General features: G+C 47.1%; 2 protein-coding genes across 2 annotated transcripts; one reads left to right on the forward strand and one right to left on the reverse strand.

The window, feature by feature from the left end:
* Positions 1–5776: 5776 nt before the first annotated feature.
* Positions 5777–11899, reverse strand: LOC118778479 (secreted frizzled-related protein 1-like). The gene is made up of 3 exons (XM_036530011.1): positions 11368–11899; positions 9151–9231; positions 5777–6102 (listed from the first exon to the last, which is right to left on the reverse strand). The coding sequence occupies exons 1-3, from the start codon at positions 11897–11899 to the stop codon at positions 5777–5779; spliced, it is 939 nt and encodes a 312-aa protein (XP_036385904.1).
* Positions 11900–17633: 5734 nt separating this feature from the next.
* LOC118777428 (golgin subfamily A member 7-like) lies at positions 17634–23449 on the forward strand. Its single transcript, XM_036528312.1, has 6 exons — positions 17634–17709; positions 19147–19272; positions 21016–21168; positions 21541–21642; positions 21925–21987; positions 23186–23449. Exons 1-5 carry the CDS (start codon positions 17701–17703, stop codon positions 21970–21972), a joined length of 438 nt encoding a protein of 145 aa, XP_036384205.1. The 5' UTR covers positions 17634–17700; the 3' UTR covers positions 21973–21987; positions 23186–23449.
* The last annotated feature ends 100 nt before the right edge of the window (positions 23450–23549 follow it).

The raw sequence follows: 23549 nt of genomic DNA on the forward strand, positions 1-23549 counted from the left end.
CATGTTTATATGTATAAACCCGATGTTAATGGCTACATATTTGAAATGTAATTTAAATAGTTTGTGCCCGATTTGGGTCTTCGAGCTGACCGTGTTAGACGAGAGGGGTGTGCAAAGTTGAGACAGACTCAGCGACTCCAACAAACCCATGGGATTTTGGGATATTTGAAAGAAAAAAAAATCAAGTTAAAATCGATAGCCTCTACAGCATGCGCACCGTTCCTATACCGACACCTCTCACGATAACTAAAATGAAGTATGTTTGTCTGATTTGCCATTGATTGTAACCAGAACCCTTCCGGTGTGTCAGCATCCAAAACGCTCCTCCAGAGACGCTTCATTTCCACTCATTTCTGCTGAATCACAGATGCATCCATGGGCCTCTGCACTGAACAGCACCTGCTTCACAGCAGGGACTCAAACCCCCGGCCTTTACTGCCCCATGCAGAGGAGAGGGGCAGTAGTGAGGGGCAGAGGGGCAGTAGGGTGGGGCAGAGGGACAGAGGGGCAGTAGGGTGGAGCAGTGGGGCAATAGTGAGGGGCAGAGGGGCAGTACTGAGGGGCAGAGGGGCAGTAGTGAGGGGCAGTAGTGTGAGGCAGAGGGGCAGTAGTGAGGGGCAGAGGGGCAGAGTGTTGGAACTTTCCTGTGATGTCTGATAAGAGGCCCAATCCAGCTCAGCCCATGCAGCCTGTTTCTGAGGAACATCACACACACACACACACACACGCACACACACGCACACATACTCACACACACACACACACACACACACACACACATACACGCACACACACGCACACATACGCACACACACACACACACACGCACACACACACACACGCACACATGCACACTCACACACGCACGCACACGCACGCACACACACGCACACACACGCACGCACGCATGCACACACGCACACACACGCACACACGCACACACACACACCATCCTGTCCCAGCAGCCCCAGATCCCAAACCGTGAATGTGGTTTTACAGGTCTTCCCATCATGCACCTCTGCCTCCTTGCATGCCTCTGTATTCTCCTGAAAAGTAGGGGCTGTATTGGCCCTGCAGGGTTTGACAAAATAGCAAAATGTTCTTGAGAGAAAATTTTGGCTGTAAAAATAGGCTCTTTTGTATCCCTGCAATCTCTTCTGCCATTTTCATCTGAATCGCCTAAGAGCTTCTGGTCCTGGCCTATTTTCTGTAATGATGCTCTCATTCACTTGCCCGCTTTCTCCCTCATTTTCTCTCCCTCTCTATGGAAAATTAATTCAAATCCACCGCAAAGCCACTTCGTTTCAGGAAAGAGCAGTTTTATGCTCAGGACTGTGAGTGTGCTGCTTACCTCCCAGGAGTGCTGTGTGTGCTAGTGTAGTAGTGTGTTTGGGTGTGATAGTGTAGTAGTGTGTTTGGGTGTGATAGTGTAGTAGTGTGTTTGGGTGTGGTAGCGTTGTAGTGTGTGTTTGTGTGTGGTGGTGTAACGGTGTGTGTTTGGGTGTGATAGTGTAGTAGTGTGTTTGTGTGTGCTAGTGTAGTAGTGTATGTTTGGATGTGGTAGTGTAGTAGTGTGTGTTTGGGTGTGGTGGTGTAATGGTGTGTGTTTGGGTGTGATAGTGTAGTAGTGTGTTTGGGTGTGGGAGTGTAGTAGTGTGTGTTTGGGTGTGGTGGTACAGATGGCAAGTTAAGCATCTGTAAGACAGGTGGTCTTACAGATTAATATCCAGGATCAGGTTGTTTAATGAGTCACTGGATTCCTGTTAGTTCTGGATCACATGTAGCTCATTGCTGACTATACCTAAATTCTACTGATAGATTTTAACTGTAGACCTTTCAACCACACAGCACAGGATACACCAGCAGATTATTGGTAAAGGCTGTTGCATTGAATTAAACTGGAAGTCGCAATTTTCATTGAAATCACTGCAACCTTTTTAATAGAATACACATGAATGAATTGTACGTACGTATCTACCTCCGAATTGCTGTGAGCTTTATGTCACTACATTGAGAGTGAGAGAGAGATACTGCCCTCTTCTGGACAGTAAATATAATTACCGAAGAATATAGTACTGCTGGTCCGTTCTGGTTCACAAAATTTATGGAATGACCATATCAACGGTAACACAAGATGGCTAATACTAGAAACAGATGGCAAGTTATGCATCTATAAGACAATTGTAGAGATATTTTCTGACTCACTGGATTCCTGTTAGTTCTGAATCATATGTAGTTAATTGCTGAGTATACGTAGGCTAAGTTCTACTACGGTATTTTAACTACACTACATCAAATAGTGACAGCTCAAGATATATGAACAACTTGGTGGTAAAGACGATTGCATTGTATCAAATGTGAAATCGTAATTTTTCAGTGAAATTAATGCAACCTTCAGGTTTTCTGGCTGCGAAGTTAAAACCGCAACATGTTGTCTACCACTAGGGCTAGAAAAACCGTAAGCAACGAACGGGGAAGCTGTCTGGCCGCTTCACGAATGAGAGCATGTGGTTCCAGGGAACGACTTACGAGTTCCTGTTTAGAGAGTTGTAATACCACATACTGTCAGTGGAGGGGAGTGCGTAACATTTTATCTTTTCATGATATACTCAAAGAGAACTTAAGAAAAGGCAGAGCATTCGCTATAGAAAAAAGGTGCTTTATTGACATAAGTTTCAACAGACAAACTGGCGTTGTAACCGTTACATTCTGAGATTCCCTGTATTACAACCTTCATAATCTTGTCTTTTTAATGTTTCCCCTCCATTAAAGGAGAATTGCTATGACGTAATTAATGTTCACTGTAATTTCACGAATGGGACAGCATCTGGAATAAAGCCCATGTTGTAGTTATGTTACAGGTAAACTGTATTTGCTGTCAGGTCGTGCTAAATGAGCAGAGAATTCTGCGATCGGGCAGCCCACCTCCGAGCCACGGAGGAAGCACCACTCTGCACAAAGCTGAAGACTTTGCTGCTGAGAAAATAAAATGGGCGAACAGACATAATATCACATCATGGTGTTTATCTTTTTTGGTAAAAAGCACTTATAAAAAAAACTACCAGGTTCAGGAACAGCGAGCCTCTGTCCACCCTGTTAATTATGAGCATCGAAATGCTTTGGAGTATTCAGTGTGAAGCTTGCACGCTATATACAGCTATGACTGAGGTGGCAGGGCTAAGGGCAAATTGTGATTGATGGACAGAGAAATCTGTGTTATAATAAGAGGGGGTGGCTTTTCTGGGGGAAAAAAAAATAACAATTTGAGATCTAACTCATTTCAGGTCTGTGACTGTGAACTCTAGAATAGAAAAGAACTGAAAGAAAATGGTTTCTTCATTAAGAAAGTCCAAGCAAATTCCCAGATGCCAGCCAATGCCAGATTTTGACAGGATTTTGACAGGATTTTGCTGTAACTAGTGCTTCCTAAAAAGTGGCATAGCTAGTCCCCTGCTATGCTCACATTTCCTCCGCTGATGTACAGAGCTGGCTGGACTACCAGCCATTGGTTCAGCCAGACTGACAGACTGTCACCATGACAATATGGCATGTTGGGCCTAGAAGGCCGTCTTGCTCATAGGATAACACTGGAAACCCGGAATGTTACAGACACCATGTGGAAAAACGCTGCTAGCCAGACAGCTATCTGAAGATCCACATACTTACATTACCATAACCAGCATGTCCAGTGACAGCTGGAGCCCTGTCCGCTCACCACAAAGCAGGAATGAATCATAGTCTGAACACAACCCAGCTCTACATTTATATTCTAAATTATTTGCCAATTTATTAATTATATGAAGGTATTACTTGCTATAATATGCATTCCGTCTATTTTAAATAGACACTAAATGGGATCATAGTGTTTTTGGCAGCCATTCTGCCAGAGAGGAGGTGACCTGAGGACACTCCAAAAACATTTATGAATATTGCTTCTCTTCCAGTGGTCTAGGCCAGTGCTGGATTCTTTTTCAGGAGATACTTGGCAAGGGCGATGCGATATCAGCCTTTGTTTTTCTTTGCTCAGTTCATGTAGCTTTAACATATTTATTTTTGCACAGAAAGGAAGGACATTGAGGACATTACTGGCCATAATTAATATGAAAATGAAAGACTTGTTTGTCTGATTCACACTGAAGAATATGGGCAGAGAGCAGTAGAAGACATTCCAAGCTGTTTTTCATTGACTGACTTAAGAATTGCATTTGGTTGTATCTCTGTAGACTCTGAGGTTATTGTGGTAATTATTACAGTAACCTGCCTCTTAAACATTGATACTGGTGTAAAGGTGATTTACTTCACCATCAAATAGTGTGACAAAATGATATAGCTTAAAAATGTTTGCTAAAAAGCTTGTTGTCAGCAGATGGCCCAATCAAAATCTTCATCATCCAATCTATGCAATCCAATCTAGAGATGGTGTAGTTTAAAATATACCATTTATCTGAGGAATACAGAAATAAAGGTGGCGTGGTGGGGTGTGGTGGGGTGAGGTGGGGTGCGGTGGGGCGCGGTGGGGTGTGGTGGGGTGAGGTGGGGTGAGGTGGGGTGTGGTGGGGTGAGGTGGGTGAGGTGGGACATGATGGGTTTATTCCATTTTATTTCTGAAAGGTTGGTGTTTTGGGGTGCTCTGTGATTGAAATAAATCAAAACGTCCCATGTACTCTAGGCTCTGGGTCAGAACCAGGAGAATGATGGCAAATGGCAGCATCTGGGAATATTGTTAAACATTTAATAGCCTGACCTTACCTGAGTAAAACAGGTAAGTAAAGAATGTGGCACAAACAGAACTTGGTGCATGTTTAAACTTGACATTAAACTTGACATTTAAAAATTGACATTATTTCACAACAGTTATGTTGCCACTTAATTTAAAACAAACTCAGAAAATTCCTAAATCCAGCCCAGACAAAGGACAGCAAATTTTTAAAGGAAAGCCATGACTATGCTGTTCAGTTGCCTCTCACAGGAGGCATCGAGTGAAACACACCCCACCTGCAAGCACACACCAACCCACTGCTGTGTTACACACCGCATAAATGACATCTGTGACAGAAATTCATAACTGCATTAATGTCTGCTTATTCCTGGATGGACATACTAAATTGTGTGAAACTATATGAAATAAGGCAGGGGTACTGCCAGACATTGCTTTTGTAATCTGTGTGAGGTTTCTGAGTATGACAGAAAGCAACAGAGCCTGGAAGGAATCAGGATCGGGCAGTACGCTTAGATATGAACCTGAATGTGTTTCAGCAGTGTGGCATAGTTGTGAAGAACAGGACTCATAACCGAAAGGATACAGGTTCGATTCCCCACTGGGGCACTGCTGCTGTACCCTTGGGCAACGTACTAAACCCAGAATTTCTAAAGTTAAATATCCAACTGTGTAAATGGATAACGTGAAAACTGTGCCGTGTGTAAGCCGCTCTGGATGAGAACATCTGCTAAATGTGGTGAAGGGAAAATATGCTGCCTGGCCTGTGAGCTTGGCAGCTGTCTGAAGGAACACAGTCACAGGCAGAACCTGCCGGAACAGGTTTCCATGGATACCCAAGAGAAGCATCCGCACAGGTGCGTCAGGTGGGACACAGTCACAGCTGCAGATCGCATTAATCAAAAGTAAAGGAAAAGCAATTCTATCAATCATCAGAGACATTCACTACAAGGATCCAATATGCATATTTGTACAACTGTATGTATATGTATTTTTCTTTTTTAATGACAGAGTAAAGAAAGATACTTTTTTCAAGTTCTTAGGCATCTTGAGATGTGATCATTTGAAGACAGCCTCGAACCCTGGGCAGGTGTGCCTCTTCAGCATCCTCAGGGCCTTGCGGAACTCCGCGCTGGAGGTGTCCCAGCTGTGGATGCCGGTCAGCAGGTACTGCTCGTCCACCTTGCGGCCCATGATCAGGTAGGTCTTGCCCAGCTGCTCCAGCTGCTGGCAAGGGCAGTCAGCGCCGTTTTTCAGGTAAAGAACCAGCTTCTTCAGGTCCTTCTTCTTCAGCGCGCCGCGGTTCATCAGCCTCCTCTTCCTCTCAAGAGTCACCTGGCGGTCAGAGCCCTGCTGCCGAGCCTCCTTCACCTTCGCCTTGATGACTGAAACATCAGAGGGGCAGAAGGGGGCCATTAGCAGGGGGCAGTACTGGGGGCCGTCAGCGGGGGGCAGTACTGAGGGGGGTCAGTGGGGGGCAGTACTGAGGGCTGTCAGTGGGGTGCAGTCAGTAGGGGACAGTACGGAGGGCCAACAGCAGGGAGCAGTGCTGAGGACTGTCAGTAGGGGGCAGTCCTGAGGGAGCTGCGGGTTTTCAGGCAAAGACTGCAGGCCTGATTCCATAATGAGGAGGTTGAACTGAACAGCTTCACTGAAATATATACTGTGTACCTGGATAGCATGTAAATGTAGGCTAATCAAAGGCAAAGGCTTTGATGATAATGTCATGGCAAATGGTTTTTAATTCACCTCTCCTGTATGGATCAGTTATCAGCCAGCGAAAGCACAGAAAGGCTCAGCTCCTCTGCACAGGCCGCCGGTGGGCATGCAGCACAAACTCCTTTCGTTTCCAAACATTTGATTGGATGAATGTGTTCTGTGTCAGAAAGGGAACTTCAGCAAACATAAATAATTTTGCTGGTAGAATTTCTGTCCTGCAGAACTTTTTTAACTGAGCGCTGAACACAGAGTTTTGGCTGTATGTTTTCTTTGGAAAAACAGCTGTCTCGGGCCTCATCTGATAGTCAGTAAATAACACCGAAGGAGGTCTTAAAGGAAGCTTTTCTCAGAGGGCTTTCCCAGGCCTGACTCACTCCTCGGCTCTGCTGCAGAACCTACTTTGCAGATGTGAGAGAGGACAGCTCTGCCTCCACACCTTTCTGAGTGCAGGATGCTTGCCTCACATACACTCACAGCTTTTCCCAAAAAACAAACAGCATTAGAATCTGATGTCACGACACACAGAGCTCAATCCTTCAGCCTCATAATGACTGAACATCAATCCAGTTCCAGCCACAGGTGTACCATCTGAGGATTCCAACTATCCACGGTTTCCTATTTTTCTCAATTTGTTTCCCATTTTGTGTTTTCAGTCCCCCGCTGGGACACTGCTGCTGTGCCCTTGGGCAAGGTTCTTAACCCAGAATTACCTGAGTGAATATCCAGCTGTATTAATGGATAAAACTGTAACCTGTGTAAGTTGCATTTGGATAAGAGCGTCTGTATGTAATGGTGGTGCAGGGTCTATGCATCAATCCTCCAGAGGCTGGAGTCGATGCACTGAAATCACGTCGCTGCATGGTGACACACTGCCTCCCGCTACGCTCTGATGACCGGCTGGGTGGCCCGCACCCTGGCACAGTGCCACGCCCGCTCCGGAGAGACCGCCCTGCCACACACACCCACATGACACCAGACCACAGCCATGCAAACTAACCATCAACAGCCAAACCCCAAACTACAGCAACACCTCATTTACTGCTAATGATCTCAGGAAGCCCAGATTTTCCCAGAGTCTGCAGTGTCAGACGCACCAGCTGTAATCCCTGCTTTAGCAGCTTCTTGCTTGATTATTGTTCCTGGTTGTTTTCGTTGCTGAGTTGTGTAGATCAGGTCTGTGCTCGTCAAACACTGAAACCCAGTCATGCGTTTGAATTTTAATTCTGTTTTCTCTTGTGTGTTGTAGTTGTTTGGGTGTTTTCTTGATTCATGGCCAAACTGTTTCCAGCAACATGAATACAAAATTAATGTATCTGATCTCTTAATTACTTTCCTAAAAACCACACCCACAAGTTTCTCTAAAACACCATGGACTCCTTGTAAACCAACCAATGCAACAACAAGGAATTAATTTTGCTAACTTGGCATCCCACACCAAAATAAAAAAATCATGCATTTAAGCATCATTTTTCCATCCAAAAAGCTATGAATAATAAAAAGCTGTTTTTTTTTCTTTTCAAAGATTTTTGTTGAACTCAGCCAAAACTGATTAAAAAAATGAAAAATGAAAATTGATGTAAATAACTAAATGCATACAAGGCATCTATAGAAAATCATTCCTGCGGGCCGCACAGGTGGAGACACTGCAGGTTGTACCCCTGCATCCTGATTTTACAGGGGAAAAGGTGTTCTCTCAGTGAGTAAACCTGTCCAGACGGTGAAACTTTCAGCCACATTTAAAATCATTCTTGTCATAAGTCTTGACTACCTCATTGCATCACTTTCCTAGTTGCCTGCACAAAACATGTTCATTGATTTCTCATAGTTTATGCTTATTGTTGGTGCCATTGTGAATAGTGATAGTAGTTACAACAGAAAGACGACATGGCAGACCGCTGTTACTTTTGGGAGCTCATAAATACTCTTACACCACTCTTACAGGAACTGGTTTTATTGCCTACTTTTCTAGGTAATCAAAGAAATTATACTGTTCATTGACAGGTGACAGCCAAAAGGATTTCTGGCAGAGATGTATCCGCCCCTGCCCCTAACAGCACAGAAAGGTACGCCTCGCTTTCCTCAGCCAACCCGTCCCTCCAAACCTGTAGAGTACAGGCAGAATTTGCCACGTTGCTTTGTGCCAAAATGCCTTAAATCATGTCAGACTAATAAATTCTTCTGTAATCAAAGACATCTGTATGTTCTCCCACAATCACATTTAACTAGTCCAGAGGAAGTCTTAAAATAAAAAAATGATTGCTTTTGGTTAATTTGATCATGACATGGCCTTGTCTGTGGAGATGACACAGTTGCTCTGTAATTTGGGTCTCGCTTTTGCATGTTTCTCTCATTCTGACTATTGAGCCTCTTTTTCATTCAGCCAAAGTTCTCTTCATCCAAAAGTACGTCTCAGCATCCGAGGGCGGAAAAATTCAGACACACGGGCAAACCGGGAGGTTCTGATTTCTTGCCAAACCTACCTCACATGAGAATCGATTTGAAAATTTTCCCCCTCAGAGGAGGCCTGGGATGGCTTATGAAGGATAGCACATAAAAACAGACACCTGGAATCACGGAGCACCTAAATTCTATGTGAATAAATATGGGTTGGCTGCCAGAGCAGAGGGAGTGTGCTATCCTGCGTCCCTTCACAGTGTCCTGTGACCGATGAAGGGACGACCCCCCCAGGAGAGACAGCTCCCGGCTGTACCTACCAAACTCGCTCGCACACCTGTGCTCCAGGATGGCCTCTGTTTTCATCTCGTTGTCACATGGGGGGCAGACGGAGGTGGGGCCTGCAGGGGAGACAGGAGGAGGCTGTGGGTAGAGGAGAGCGGCGGTCTCGGGTTCGAGCAGAGTGCTGGTCTGCCCTGCTTTAGGCTTCTATGGCTGTTTCACTTTATCACCATCTTCTTATTTCATAACAGCGTCTGTTCTTACTATTTTATTACTTATTTTATGAGCATTGTAACTGGTGTTTTAATTGTAATCTTCTCTGTGTTAAAATAATTATCTTTGTCTTACCTTCATTTCTGGAATCAGTTCTATACATACAAAGCAGCTTATGATAATAATTATGTGCATTACCCGATACTGCTCAGGATTTATTAATCATACGTATTATTGTTGTTACTGTAGGTGTGTTTGCTTGACGACGGCATGGAAACTCTCTGTCATTTACTGTGCTCTGCTGCGCCTCGCAGTTTCAGCCTGGTGTTCCCCCGAGGGACGCCCTGCGAAGCTGGGAGCTCACACACACACACACACACACACACACACACACGTCTGACACACACACACTGCAGTCACACAGCAAGCAGGGCTACAACCACAACAAAAATAACACCCAGAACAAAAGGTTTCGGGTTTGTGCTGAGTTTAAAGGGCCCATAATTAGGCCTCTGTGCCCCACCCGATCACAGAGCTGAGCAGTGCGTTCTGGGATAGCAGTGCAGAGATGAGCGTGAGATTGCGAGGTGTGTCCGGCGGGGTGCGGTATGTTTGCATGCGCTGCTCCTGGTTTCTGCGGCTGCGCTGCACAGTTCCGCTGTTACTGCGTGACATGCAATACCGCAGCGGAACGAGCCGCTGCAGGGGCCTGAAACAGCCGTTAAACCTGCATGCTGTGGGGAACACAGGAAACCCTTAGGCGCCGCCTGACACCTTCCAACAGGGCTCATTAATCAGCATAAGATCAGAGTCACGAGGCACCAGGCCAGGAGAGGGGGACACTGTGGATGGACAGGACCGATGGACAGACAGACTGACACAGCAGCCACATTGTGTGCCAACCTCTCTCTGTGGGGATCAACTCCAAGCAAGTGCCCCTTCCTCAGTCTTACAGCACACCTACATCCACTGCACTAACCCACCTGTGATCTCTCTCACAATGCGTGGCAGTCAGGTGTGATGGGCGACAAGCAGCTCTGAGCTGAAACTGCTGAAATGACTGCTGTCGTCTCTACACAGTGACAGAATATCGGTTTGTCATGGAGAATCCACAGAATGGCGTTAATGGCAGGTTTGGTTATGCGATCACAGCCTTGGAAACACACGCCTCTCGCACTCCTCTCAAACCTCGGCTCCTGAGACTGCCTTCAGGAGCCAGCCGCGGGAAGAGGTGGGTCACACCCAGGTGCCAATCACCCAAACTACTGAAAGCGTGTGTGTGTGTGTGTGTGTGTGTGTGTGTGTGTGTGTGTGTGGTGTGTGTGTGGGTGTGGGGGGGTGGCCAAGGCTGGGGACCCTCTGATTGGTTGTAATTGTAGCAGTTTCTCTGCTGGGGAGAGGGGTAGGCTGGTTGTTATGGAAACCCTGCTGTAAAATGAGGTTATTCAAGTCTTGCTGATGATGTCACTTGCTGATTTTTTCACTTTATCTTTTTTCTTTTTTCAAACCACTACTTTTCTGTTGCTTGGCAACTTTTACAAATGTAAAAACATCTGAAAATCTGAAAATTAGAAATAGCTACCTGTAAATACACAGTTTGTTCTGGCATCTTACAGTACAAACTAATGAGGTGGAAGCATCTTCAAAGATTTTTCAAATGATTTAAACCTGATTGTAATGCTCGCAGATCAGTTCATACTTGGGTATAACTGTATGAGCTGTTATTCAGTTTGAAAGGATGCCATTTAACAGTTTTACTGATTTACATTAACTATCACTCACATATTATTCCTTTTTTATAACAGCAACAAGCTACACTTTCACAAATGCTTTGTGCATGTTTCAAAAGCTGCAACACGTCGACTTAGACAGAGAAGAGAGAGGAGAGAAAGAGCTTACAGAGAGAGAGAGAAAGGAGAGAGAGAGGAGACAGAGAAAGAGGAGAGGGGAGAGAGAGGAGAGAGTGCAAAGGAGGGGAGACAGAGAGAGGTGATAGAGAGAAAGAGAGGTGAATAAGAGAGGGAGGAGGGAAGCAGGCTCACCTGAGAGCTGGGTGGGCTGGGTGGTGCTGGCGTTGGTCATGGCGATGCAGACGTCGTCCTGGGGGAACTTGTCACAGGCAAGCATTTCGGGCCAGGGGAAGCCGAAGGCCTCCATGATGGGGGCACAGCCCTCCCTCACAGCCTCACACAGCCAGCGGCAGGGAGGCAGGGGCCGGTCCAGGCACACGGGGGCAAAGAGTGAGCACAGCAGCACCTGCGTGCCCGGGTGGCAGCCCTTGTGCACCAGCGGCACCCAGCTGCCCGCCTGTTGCCGCACCTCCGCCATGGTCTCGTGCTCCAGCAGGTTGGGCAGCAGCATCTGGCCGTAGCCCACACTGTGACACAGCTTCAGGTCCTCCGGGATGTCCAGGCACTGCAGGGGCTTGCCGTAGCTGCGCCCGCCACTCACCTGCCCCGAACGCCAGCCCAGGTACTCGTACTCAGACGCCCTGCTGAAGGCAGACACCAGGACCAGCGCCAGAGCCAAGGACATGGGTCTCCAGAACCACGAGGAGAAAAAGCACAACTTCATAGTCTCTGTGGGAGAAAAGTCTACAGCGCAAAAGTACAGCTGAAGGGAGCAGGCTGTGGAGAGTAGACGGGAACGCGGGACCGTGTCCGAGCCTGGTGCTGAGCCGTTAGCAGTCGCGCAACACGAGGGAGGAGCTGCTGTCGCGCCGCTGCTCGGAGCGCTGTCTGTGCGCCGCAGACGCCCAGTTCTGCGCTGTTTCAACTGACTCGGTCCTCCGCCCGACGAGGTGACGACATCGCAACTGCGCACACTGACCGAGTCCGCGAACACGAGGAGACTGTGAAGACCGATCCGGCCAATCAGAGAGCGTCTGCGTCTTTTTGGCATTTGTGTCAATCAAAATGCTCAATTACCCAATCGGTAATAGCGGCGCCCCCAGGCAAGGTTTGCATTTTTCTGACAAGGGTTTTTTTTTCCACCAATTTGATACAGTTCTGGGTGATAACGCATGTCAAAGGACTGGAACAATTACCTGGACTCCCGCGTCTGCCTCTTCCCCGAAGTTGCGGCTGCTTCGCTCCTCTGCATTCCAGCCCGTATAAATCATGAGCTCTTGGAAGACGAGTTACTTATTGTAAATCTGCAGCGGGAGGGAGAAACCAGCGGCTGGCGTGTCAGTAAACCGACACTGAACAGACACAAAAATAGTTTATGTTGTTGATTTGCGACAATGAAATGTGTGGGTGTAAAAAAGTTTTTTTTTTCGGAGAATTTCAATCAATCACTCACCAACAAAAGGCCTGCGCTTAAACAATATTTATAGTTTGCATTACTTTAAGTTAATGAGAGACGCAAGAATATTCTTGTTCGTCTTTAAATACAAACCGTAAATTTAAAAAACATTAGATTTTTTCTCACGAGTGTAGCCTACTAGTGTAGATTTCTTCACACGAGTGTACTTGGCATGAGTCTAATTGACCAATGACTATAGAGTTAGACAGATGTTAGTTGCGTAACCCTGTAATTACAGATTATTGTTTCAATATCACTAGAAAAATCCACATAACTGCGAAAGAATAATACAAAGTAATAGAGTAAAACCTAAAGAAACAAATGTAGTTATGAAGCGAGGGTAGTGCGCTACTGACGAATTCATCTTCATGAAGAATACGGTTCAATTGCCTTAGTTCGCCTATTCGATGAGACTTAGTATCTATACTGGGTTTACGTCTGTTTCCATTGTTGTCTGACAAGTCTGATCATCTCTGATGACGTGCGATCTGGGCTCAAGTCGTGTGACAGTTTAAAGTGAAACTTTTCTCGATGCACATTTATGTAGTGACAACGTAAGCCGTGTTTATATCAACTGGTGCGGTAGGTTCTATCGAAAATTACGATTGTAGAAATGCCACATCACATGGGATTTAACCGTGTGGTAGTTTTGAAGTTAATCGTGTATTTTGCAGGAGTTTAATAATGTATAGGTCTAATATTCAGCATTTAGAGGAGAAGCCCCGTCGACATATCGTTTCCCACCTGAAAACATATGTCCAGCAAAAATAACACTTTTTAAAGAATGGGATGAATATTTCGGGACCGGACTTTTTAATTAATTTAAGATGTATATCCCAGATGATCTCTGAACGAAAAATTTCAACCAGCACATGGTCTCTAATTAATTGAGCTCTGCGCGCCAAACCACGGAACGTCTCGCCAGCGGTGCGGAGACCCTGGCTTCAGACAGACACACGGAGAATCTCTGGAGTCCCAAACTCAGCGGGCGATCCCTGTCCGCCAAAACCTCAGTCCCGGATCTCAGTGGTCCCCCTGGGCCTCCACTGCAGCCTGCCATCTCTTCCTAGCCAGAAGTGTCAGCATGATTTATAAAGGGGGAGAAAAATGGCAAAACAAACAAGCCGTTGGCTTTTCTCTCTCAAGGCGTAGCCAAGAGCGCCTACAGCAATCACTCACCAACATGCTGCATCCCGTTAGACCTCCACATCTCTGCTGGAGTTTAGTTTTTCTTGTGCCATCAATACTAAGGCCAATAGATATCCACAGTGGCCCCTAGAAAAAAACTGCTGTATCGTGGGGCCAGTGCATAGTGATCAATCTCATCCCAGGCTACACAGAAACCAGACAAGCTGGCGTTTTCCCTCCAAAATCATTTGCTCTTCTGTCCTTCACCCACTGCATGGAAATTCATAATTATTTATGGGTAACTTCCTAAATAAGACTGTGGGGAAACTGGCTGATGCCTCTGACAAAAATGAACAGAAGAAACTTACCAAAATAGAATCAAATCATTTATTCAAAAAAAAAAAACCCCACAAGGAAACCCACCCTTGAGCACAGGCACCACCTGCTCCCAAAACATGCCCCCAGCAGCAGCCCCACCTGTAATTACTGCACCTCTGATTGGGCAGGTCTGGCCTGCTAACCAATGGCTGGCTGATAAGACAGTCTCAATTACAAGAAGACTTTGGATGCTATTGATGAAATGTGATTTGCTATTGAGAGATCTCAATTGGACTGAAGACAGAGGGGCCTTAAAACATGTAACATTTTAACACAAACACAAACTAAAGACCAAGACCAACTAAAGACTGATGCAGCTCTAACTAGGCTCCTCTTAAACTTTGTTTTGACTATAGAGCTGGAACCAGACTGGCTCATTATACCCCATTATACCCTCATTCCCACTGTAGAGCTGGGACTAGACCGTCTGATTATACAGTTTCTTTTGGTGCCACGGTTGACGAATAGCTCAGAAAACAGTCTTCCTTGAGATATGACTTGCCCAATGATGTCTTCATAAGTGTATCAAAATACACATCCAGGCACAGAAAGTCCCTGAACTCAGCACATCCATGCATCATGTTGGAAAATGCAAAAGCATCTATCACACTGATCAGTGCGAGAATATCTGTGATGCCTTTGCAGTTCATCATTGTCTGTCTTCCTAGCCATGAGACATACAGAGATATGACAATGAGACTGACAGAGAATTCTGCTTCAGCTGGGTGCTGGTGACTCTTAAGACAGATATTTCTAGGAATGATGTTTGGCAATAATGCATGTTGTATGAGTTAAAAAATGAAAACATTTCGTAAGAGAGAGAAATGTTTTTTTGTATTTTCTGACCACAGTAAACATGAGATCTGAATCCATTCCTAAAGGACTCTGAGGACACACAGAGGCCAGGAAAGCTGTTTGAAATTTGGCCTGTTTGAGTGGAGGTGGTTTGGAGAAGTAAACACCCTCCTCATTCCCCTCCGTGTGGTTAGCACAAGCCTTTCATGTCTCTTCTGCCTCAGCATGTTTCCTCTGAACTGAAACATTTCAGTGGGGAAACAGAGGGAAGCAATAAATGTGGTTGTTTTTCATCAATGGAATATGAGGTCCACTTGATTAGGCATTTGAAGGCATGCAGACAGCTGTTGCAGAAACACAGAAAACACCCTAAATACAAGTTCTGCTCAATCACAAACACCCTCAAGTTTAAAAAAGATGGTCCAGCGCAAATTCCATATCCAGTACTCAACCATTGCCAAGGCTGCGGCCAAGACACCGCCCCCAGATCCTATCACAGTAGACACAGTGTAGATGAATGCACACAATAGGTAATTACCATTACTTTACATTATATTACATGTATTTAGCAGACGCTGTTATCCAGAGCAACTGCCAGCACAAAAGAACTTAAATGTATCCGTTCAATTTAACCGAGCAACAGTGTCAGACCAGGTTAACAACACTCCCAAAACAGTGAGTGTGAGCATAACACTGTTCAAGCCCAACCACAAGTTAAGTTGTGCGACCCCTCTGAGGGGAGCGCCCCCGTCGGGTCAGGGCAGTCAGCTGCCCCATAGTTGCAGAGCGTTGAGATCTTGATGGAACACAGTGTTTGAAGACTGATCATAGGTATGAAGGGGCTTTTCCGTTCACTGTCCTGTATGCCAGCACCAAGGTTTTGAACCTGATGCAAGTGATAACAGGAAGCCAATGAAGCAAGGTGAAGAGGGAAGTAACTTGACCACATCTAGGGAGATTGTAGACAAGTCATGCAGCTGCATTCTGCCTCAGTTGTAGGGGTTTGATGGCACAGGCAGGAAGACTCACTGCTACAACCTTTACAATTTGTTCAACCAACAAATTACCAACAAAGCAATTCTGCACTTTGTATTAAAAGTGACATATTTCCAAAACATGGTGCAGTATTTGGGACAGCTTAAGTGTCCCAGGCATTGAGGAGAAGAGATCTGCAGAGATCTGCGGGGGGGTGGGGGGATGGGGGCTGGGTGGGGGGGCTGTAGTCATGGGACAGAATGACTCAGCTGAAGGACTAAAAAGCAACAAACAGATAAAAAGCATTCCCAACAGGAAATTAAACAGCTAATAAAATAAATGTTCGCGACGTTTAGGACCACATAATGCACCTCTTTAAATGTCTGCCAGAGCTGCTTTCTGAGGCCAGTGGGTGTTGAAGTTTTCAAAGCGGTTTTCTGCACAGAAACACAGCCACCTCCTTTCACATGCAGTCATTTACAGCTACGAGCAGCAGCCTTAATCGGAGGTTAATGAGCTGCTGGATGTGGGATAACGCAGCACTCAGATATTTCAGCCCGAGCCGCAGAGATTTCAGCTGGGGCTGGAGTGTTACTGCGTCCCACAGGCAGACCTGGGGCCAGGCTTTTTGTTTGTTCAGCTCCTCCTCCCTTTCTTCCAAAAGCTGCTCATCAGGCATTTATTATCTGTCATTATGGGCCACTAGGGGACTTTCAGAATGGAGTCTGAGGGAAGAGATTCAAGAGAAGGAGCCATTTTTGCCAATGTGATAGGCATGTATGCTGTATGTGACGCCTATAGCCAAGCCCAGGGGTGTTTGTCAGATGCAAGTGTGCCTTTGGATCAACCAGCGGAATCATTGTAATGCCTTGGATAAAGCCCCGCCCCTTCAAAGTATTTGCTCCCCAATTGGATACTCAATAGTGAAAATCATTTCTGTCATAGCCCTGCCCCCCTGGGCAAAGGGCTGATGTAAATTAAATTCCACAGTCTTTTCCTGTGGCGTAGTCCCTGTCCTCTTTTCAATGGGGGTAACATACAGGCTGATTTTTTAAGGCCATTTGTACCTAACTAACACCACAATGCAGTGGGTCTGAGGCAGCGGAGGAAGCCGTACGGTTTGATTGATTCCTTTAATAGAGAGAAACCGAGCCTAAAACAAACATGAAACAAAGCGTTGCAGGATGCAGCAGAAAGCAGAGACGTCACGCCCTGCTTCTCAGCTGTGAGTGCACTGCACAGACGGAGGCTCTCATGCTCCTGCCATTGGCCGGGAAAAATACAGGCAACTGCGTGTCACAGTGCATTCAGTGGTCTGCTCAGGTCAGCTATGGCTGCTATTTATGTGCTAAGCTGCTTCTCCGGGGTGACGGACACTGCTACACTGTTACACTGCTACACTGCTGACTTGTTATGCTTTCCCCGTTTTTACATCCTTGCTTTTTGGAATTCAAAATTCCATATTATGCTTGTGACACCACGGCAACCTCTGCGCTCACGCAGGAGCGCTGGGGGGTCATGAATAAAATGCTCCAACACACAACAGGCCTGAGGTGCCTGTTTTCCAGACCACAAGCCCCACAGCGGACTACAGTGAAACTAACAAGCACTGGAGGATGGGCGCTTCATTTGAGCAGCTCACAGATGCCTGAAAACAAGAGGCAGCTCCTCCGGTTCCAAATGCCTCCGGGTGCAAGTTGGTACGCGGAACAACTTATCTGCGGACGCAGTTTCTCATAGGATTTCTTTACGGGTAGCACACTGGCCAAGACGGAAGCGGGAGGGACTTTAACATGGCGGAGGTAAGGGAGGATACACTGAAAATACAACCTTGATTTTGTTTTTTTCTGATCGGCGAATGTCAATATTTGATCAGAGGCAGTGTTCATCTGAGCTGCTGAGTTTATAATAACGGTGACTGGTGTTGATATTGGTAACGTTAAAGTTCACTGAGAGGTTTCGTGACCCAGAAATCAGGAAGCTAGCCAGCTAGCTAGCTAATGATGTGTCTTACAGTTCGCTGGTTAAGGCTGGCTTATATCTAATTGTTGAAGTATCCGCCTTTAGCTCTCTACATTTTTTGTATTGTATGATTATGTATTTTAATCTGGTAGCTGGTTAGCAGTGTCTCAGATTCGCGTACTTTGCCAGGTTCAGGCATCCACAAAACAGACAGCCCAGGTGTTCAACAGGTGGATGCGACGTTCTGTCTTACTAACAGTAGCTGTCTCGCTAACTGATGTTAGCTTTTCGTATCATAACCCTGAATAGCAATGTAGCCGGTGCGATGCTTTATGATTTTTTTTTGCATGCTTTAGGTAAAGTAAATGTTATTTGGTACTTGATTGACAGTTGTTTATAACGCTACAAATTACGACCTCCCCTAATGGGTTAGTTGAATGTTACACTGGGCAGGCATACGGGGTTTTTCCTGAATAAAGTTTAAGCTGTTACATGAAAGATTGCTAACTTGGCTAACGAGCTAACTGCATTTGCTCCCCAGAGCGCTTTGATGTCGTGTGAATGCTAACTTGCTATTTTTGGTCATCAAAGCTGCCTTACGAACAACATCAGGTCGCATTAACTGACTTTTAAAACAAATACTCTTACTGAGGGACATGCTTTCATAAACATGGTCACAAGAAAGTAATGCTGTTGCCTCCATAATTTGTCTGATTAGTTTACAAAGAAATTCATGGTCTCTGTGCCTTTTTTGTACTCAGATTCCCTGTGATGTTTGGCCGTGTTCACCCGTGACTCACTCTTCGCCAGTGTCTTCCCTCCCCCCTCATAGAAAAGGCCTGCAAACACATTATCATAATTATCATCATCGTCATTATTATTATCATCATTATTAATATTATTATTATAATAAGTAGTAGTAGTATTATGAATGTTTCCCATTTGAAACAACTGTCAGTCCCGTATGTAAAGCTCTCTGTTTCTCTACATCGTTTTGATTTGGAAGAGCGTTGATTGGTCAGATTTGTTGCTGCTGGCACTGTGTGGGGAAAGTCATGGTGAAAGTGGTGGTTGAAGGTTTGGTAATGGATCAAGCCCATCCTGGCTGTGTGAAGCTGAGCGATGCGCCTGTGTATTGGTCCTCAGTGTGTCCGGGTTTGCCAGTAGGTGTGAATTCCTCTCCCCTCCTCTCTCCTCCTCTCCCTTCCTCTCCTCTTCTCTTCTCTCCCCTCCTCTCTCCTCCTCTCCCCTCCTCTCCCCTCCTCTCCTCTCTCCAGACACACAGCCTGCAGGACATTCGACAGCAAGCCGCCATCGCAGCCAAAGTCTTTGTCCAGAGGGATTACTCCAGCGGCACCATATGCCAGTTCCAGACCAAATTTCCCCCAGAGCTGGAAACGCGGGTACGAGACTGCTGCGTCAGAGTTACCCTCCAACCCTGTGGCCCACCCTGCGGTGGCATTGGGCCGGTGTTAGGCCACAGTGGCATTGGGCCGGTGTTGGGCCGCAGTGGCATTGGGCCGGTGTTGGGCCGCAGTGGCATTGGGCCGGTGTTGGGCCGCAGTGGCATTGGGCCGGTGTTGGGCCACAGTGGCATTGGGCCGGTGTTAGGCCACAGTGGCATTGGGCCGGTGTTAGGCCACAGTGGCATTGGGCCGGTGTTGGGCCACAGTGGCATTGGGCCGGTGTTGGGCCGCAGTGGCATTGGGCCGGTGTTGGGCCACAGTGGCATTGGGCCAGTGTCGGGCCGCGGTGACGTCGGGCCGCGGTGACGTCGGGCCGCAGTGATGTTGGGCCAGCGTTGGGCTGCGGTGATGTCGGGCCGCGGTGACCTCGGGCGGCAGTGACGCTGGGCCAGCGTCGGGCCGCGGTGACCTCGGGCCGCAGTGACGTTGGGCTAGCATTGGGCTGCGGTGACGTTGGGCCGCAGTGGCATTGGGCCGGTGTTGGGCCGCAGTGGCATTGGGCCAGCGTCTGGCTGCGGTGACGTCGGGCCGCAGTGATGTTGGGCCAGCGTTGGGCTGCGGTGATGTCGGGCCGCGGTGACCTTGGGCGGCAGTGACGCTGGGCCAGCATTGGGCTGCGGTGACGTCGGGCCGCAGTGGCATTGGGCCAGCGTCGGGCCGCGGTGACGTCGGGCCGCAGTGATGTTGGGCCAGCGTTGGGCTGCGGTGACGGGCCTGGCTGTCAGAGCTGTGTTACTGCCTGCAGAGGCGCTGCACTCACCCTCCTGAAGCACCCCGTCAGAGAGGATAACGAGCTCACCCTCCTGAAGCACCCCGTCAGAGAGGATAACGAGCTCACCCTCCTGAAGCACCCCGTCAGAGAGGATAACGAGCTCACCCTCCTGAAGCACCCCGTCAGAGAGGATAACGAGGTTTTCTGCGTTATTATATCAGCCTGGGTGGAGTGCTGTTCCAGCATGGCTGCACATCGGGGTGGTGTTTGGGAGGGGTGAGAGGTGCTGTGTGGATGTGATTTTTTTAGCATTAATATTAGAGATGTGTACTTTATTACTCATTGTTATTGGAGTCCCAGTGCAGTGGAAGGAGCCTGTGTTTTATGCTTTATGTGTATTTCAGGTCAGCGCAGTTTTTCCAAATCCCACCGGTTGCATAACCAGCTTTCCTGAGCTCCTTTTGATTTATTTATTGAGGGAATTTACATTCGGAATGTTGGAGAATCCCGAGGGAGCTCAGATTTATCGCTGTGAGAGAGGAGTTTCACTGCGGGTCGTCCTGTGGTTCCTCTCTCTGCTTTCATCTTTCTGTGGAGGGGGGTGTAAATCTCTCAGAGGCGCAGTAGTGAATCCTCAGATTTTCAGCCCTGGCATGAGGCCCAGGCACGGCGAATCAGAGCGCAGCGCATTTCAGGTGTCCCTCACCTGCTGCCATGTCTCTCCCGACCCTCCCACCTATGGCCATGGTGACAGCGGGATTCCGAGGGCTGTCCAGTTCCTGGGAAACTATTTCTTATGATTATGTATTAACTCTCAGTCAAGGAGTCCTGAAAATTCTCTTGCTCCTTTAACACATATGGAGTTGTTCATTACAGTGTGAAACAGTTGAAACGTGTGTAGCTGTGGTAGCTTTACCAGCGTGCTGTGTAAGGGCATCTGTCTGATAATACCTGTTCTTGTGTGTCAGATCGATAAACAGCAGTTTGAGGAGACGATCCGGGCGCTCAACACGCTGTACGCAGAGGCGGAGAAGCTTGGGGGGAAGTCCTACCTGGAGGGCTGCCTGGCCTGCGTCACGGCCTACACCATCTTCCTGTGCATGGAGACCCACTACGAGAAGGTGAGCTCCGCCCCCGAGCGCCCGCACGGCCCCGCCCCTGAGTAGCCATACAGCCCTACCCCCTAGCAGCCGTAAAGCCCCGCCCCAGCACAGCTCCACCCCCAAGCACCCTGAGTACCTCAGAGGCTCCTCCCATTTTTCTTAATTAAATGCGATTGGTAAATTGGAACTGTGTAAAAGTCTGAGACTGATCCTGACTAATCTAAGTTATCAATAAGGTTGCAAGTCAGTCTTGTACCTGCTCGCATATATAGCTATATCACTTTGACTGTCAGATTTTAGTAACCCTTCTTGTTCTCGGTGTGCGTGACAGCATGGCACCTGGTGGCCATCTTTTCTGATGCGTCATTTTTCTGCTCTTTGAACTGTCAGGTTCTGAAGAAGATCGCCAGGTACATCCAGGAACAGAACGACAAAATCTACGCCCCCCGTGGCCTGCTGCTGACTGACCCCATCGAGAGAGGCCTGAGAGTCGTATCCTTCATCCTCCCCCCCGCCTGTTTTTCTCCCAGAATGCAGTGTGTCAGCTGTGTTTCTCTGAAGCTTGAATGCGGAGCCGTTCAGTCTGACCGCTGCAGCGCTCTCTCCTGAACACTGAGGAGAGCCTTTAAGCATCAGACACTGTGTTACATCATATACTGTTCCACAGTAGCGTGTTAACAGCAGACTAATGCAGTACCCGTGTGTGCACCTGTGTGCGCTGGGGACGCAGCACCATAGAGCTTCCAGATCCTTCCTTAACTCTCGGCTCCCCAGGTGGAGATCACTGTCTTTGAAGACCGAAGCTCTGGAGCTGGGAGATGAAGTCCTCCCCAAAAGGTGAACACCATTACACACAACCACACACACACACACACACACACACACACTCCGTGACCTCACCAAAACCTCCACTGTTTCCTCTGACTCCTCTGTCTGCGCGCACAGGCAGGCTGAGCGGCTGCAGCAGGTACCTGCTCGGTGTGGGATGTGAATATCTAACATTTGTGTAGTGAGCTGTGTGTCATGCAGTATGATGGTTAACGTGTGGAATAAACCTGAATTCTTATATTTTAAAATAATCATGATTCTGGGCAGGATGATGATACAGCATGATACTCCGTTTCTGGAGATGCCCAGGTGGTTGCACTGAGGGAGATCCCTCTGGAGGGCCCTGCTGCTGCCCGATATGTGCCTGTCGGTGGCTTTGAGCTGCGTATTCCCTTCCTCCAGGATCAGCAGAGTCTCCGTCCTGCTCGCCTCTGTATTGGCGCTGGGGGAAGAGAATTCCTCTTCTGCTTTTGACCTGCAGAGGCCAGGATGCTTGTCTGAGGTCCGAGTCACTCTGTATGGGAGCCAGTGGCCTTTAAAATATACTCTTACTGCAGTCCAGGTGTGCTGTTATAAGCTGGAGCTCCAGTCAAAAGTAGGAGGAATTCTCTGAGTGAATGCAGTCAGCTGTGTTTCTCTTTGATTTTCCAGTTTTACAGTACAGCTCTAAATTTTACATGTTCACAGCAGTGGAAAAAAGCTTTATATTTTTCTCATAAATAGTTGGGTTTTTTCCTCATACCTCTTTTTCGTTAGTTCCGCATTAGTGAAAGGTGCTAAAATGTAATGAGCTCTGTGTCAGATTTTTGTGTTTCAAAACATGATAAAATACCGCAGCTGTATCTCTCCTTGAAGGTTGTACTTTGAAACAATACTGCCTTTGGCAGTAAACCCAGGTTCTCCAACATGCTGGTCTGAAGCACTGAAGGCTGAAAATCCACTGCAGAACTGAGCCCTGTGCCTGGGGCTCCTGTCACACAGACAGTCTCCCTGGCACAGAGCTCCTGTGCTGCAGAGGTGTGCGTGGGTTAATATGCAGTGGTACGGCTCTAATATGACAGTGACCTGGACCGGGTTTTAATGTTTTTTAATTGATCATTTTAATTGAGAATCTGAGTCAAGTGAGTTTAAGTGAGTTACTGTGTGTTCACACGCATCTCTTTAGAGAAGTTGGTGTAGTAATGCTTTCTTTCTGTCTTTTTCGCAGTTCCCTTGATAGTGTCATCAGTAGGAGACCGGACTTCTCACAGTGTCGGTTGCCTGGTTACCTGCTGAGGCCACGCCCTGCCACCGCGACTCTACAATCACTCCTGTCTTACAGACTGTGGATAGTGTGTGTCTGTCCTGCGTTTCCTCTCCAGAGGGTGGGCTGTCCAGGGTGACCGTCCACCCGCCATTCATATGTGGGTTACAGTAAACCTTCAAATGTACAGTTTCTTACTTTTAACATAAATCAGGTTTATATTTCTTTCTGTAAATCTAAACTGTGCCATATTATGTTTTTTGATTATTATTATTTAATCTCATGGTTTTATATATTTCTTTCTGTATATATACTTGTCTTGAACAGA

Source organism: Megalops cyprinoides, chromosome 5 (genome assembly GCF_013368585.1).
Source record: "Megalops cyprinoides isolate fMegCyp1 chromosome 5, fMegCyp1.pri, whole genome shotgun sequence".
NCBI lineage: Eukaryota > Metazoa > Chordata > Actinopteri > Elopiformes > Megalopidae > Megalops > Megalops cyprinoides.

Excerpts from the sequence above, each read along its gene's own strand:
- LOC118778479 (XM_036530011.1), bottom strand. The coding sequence starts at position 11,899 with ATGAAGTTGTGCTTTTTCTCCTCGTGGTTCTGGAGACCCATGTCCTTG. Across the intron at positions 9,232-11,367 it reads CCAGCCCACCCAGCTCTCAG|GCCCCACCTCCGTCTGCCCC; the intron begins GTGAGCCTGCTT and ends TCTCCCCTGCAG. Across the intron at positions 6,103-9,150 it reads CAGGTGTGCGAGCGAGTTTG|TCATCAAGGCGAAGGTGAAG; the intron begins GTAGGTACAGCC and ends CTGATGTTTCAG.
- LOC118777428 (XM_036528312.1), top strand. Across the intron at positions 19,273-21,015 it reads CCCCAGAGCTGGAAACGCGG|ATCGATAAACAGCAGTTTGA; the intron begins GTACGAGACTGC and ends CTTGTGTGTCAG. Across the intron at positions 21,643-21,924 it reads TCGAGAGAGGCCTGAGAGTC|GTGGAGATCACTGTCTTTGA; the intron begins GTATCCTTCATC and ends TCGGCTCCCCAG.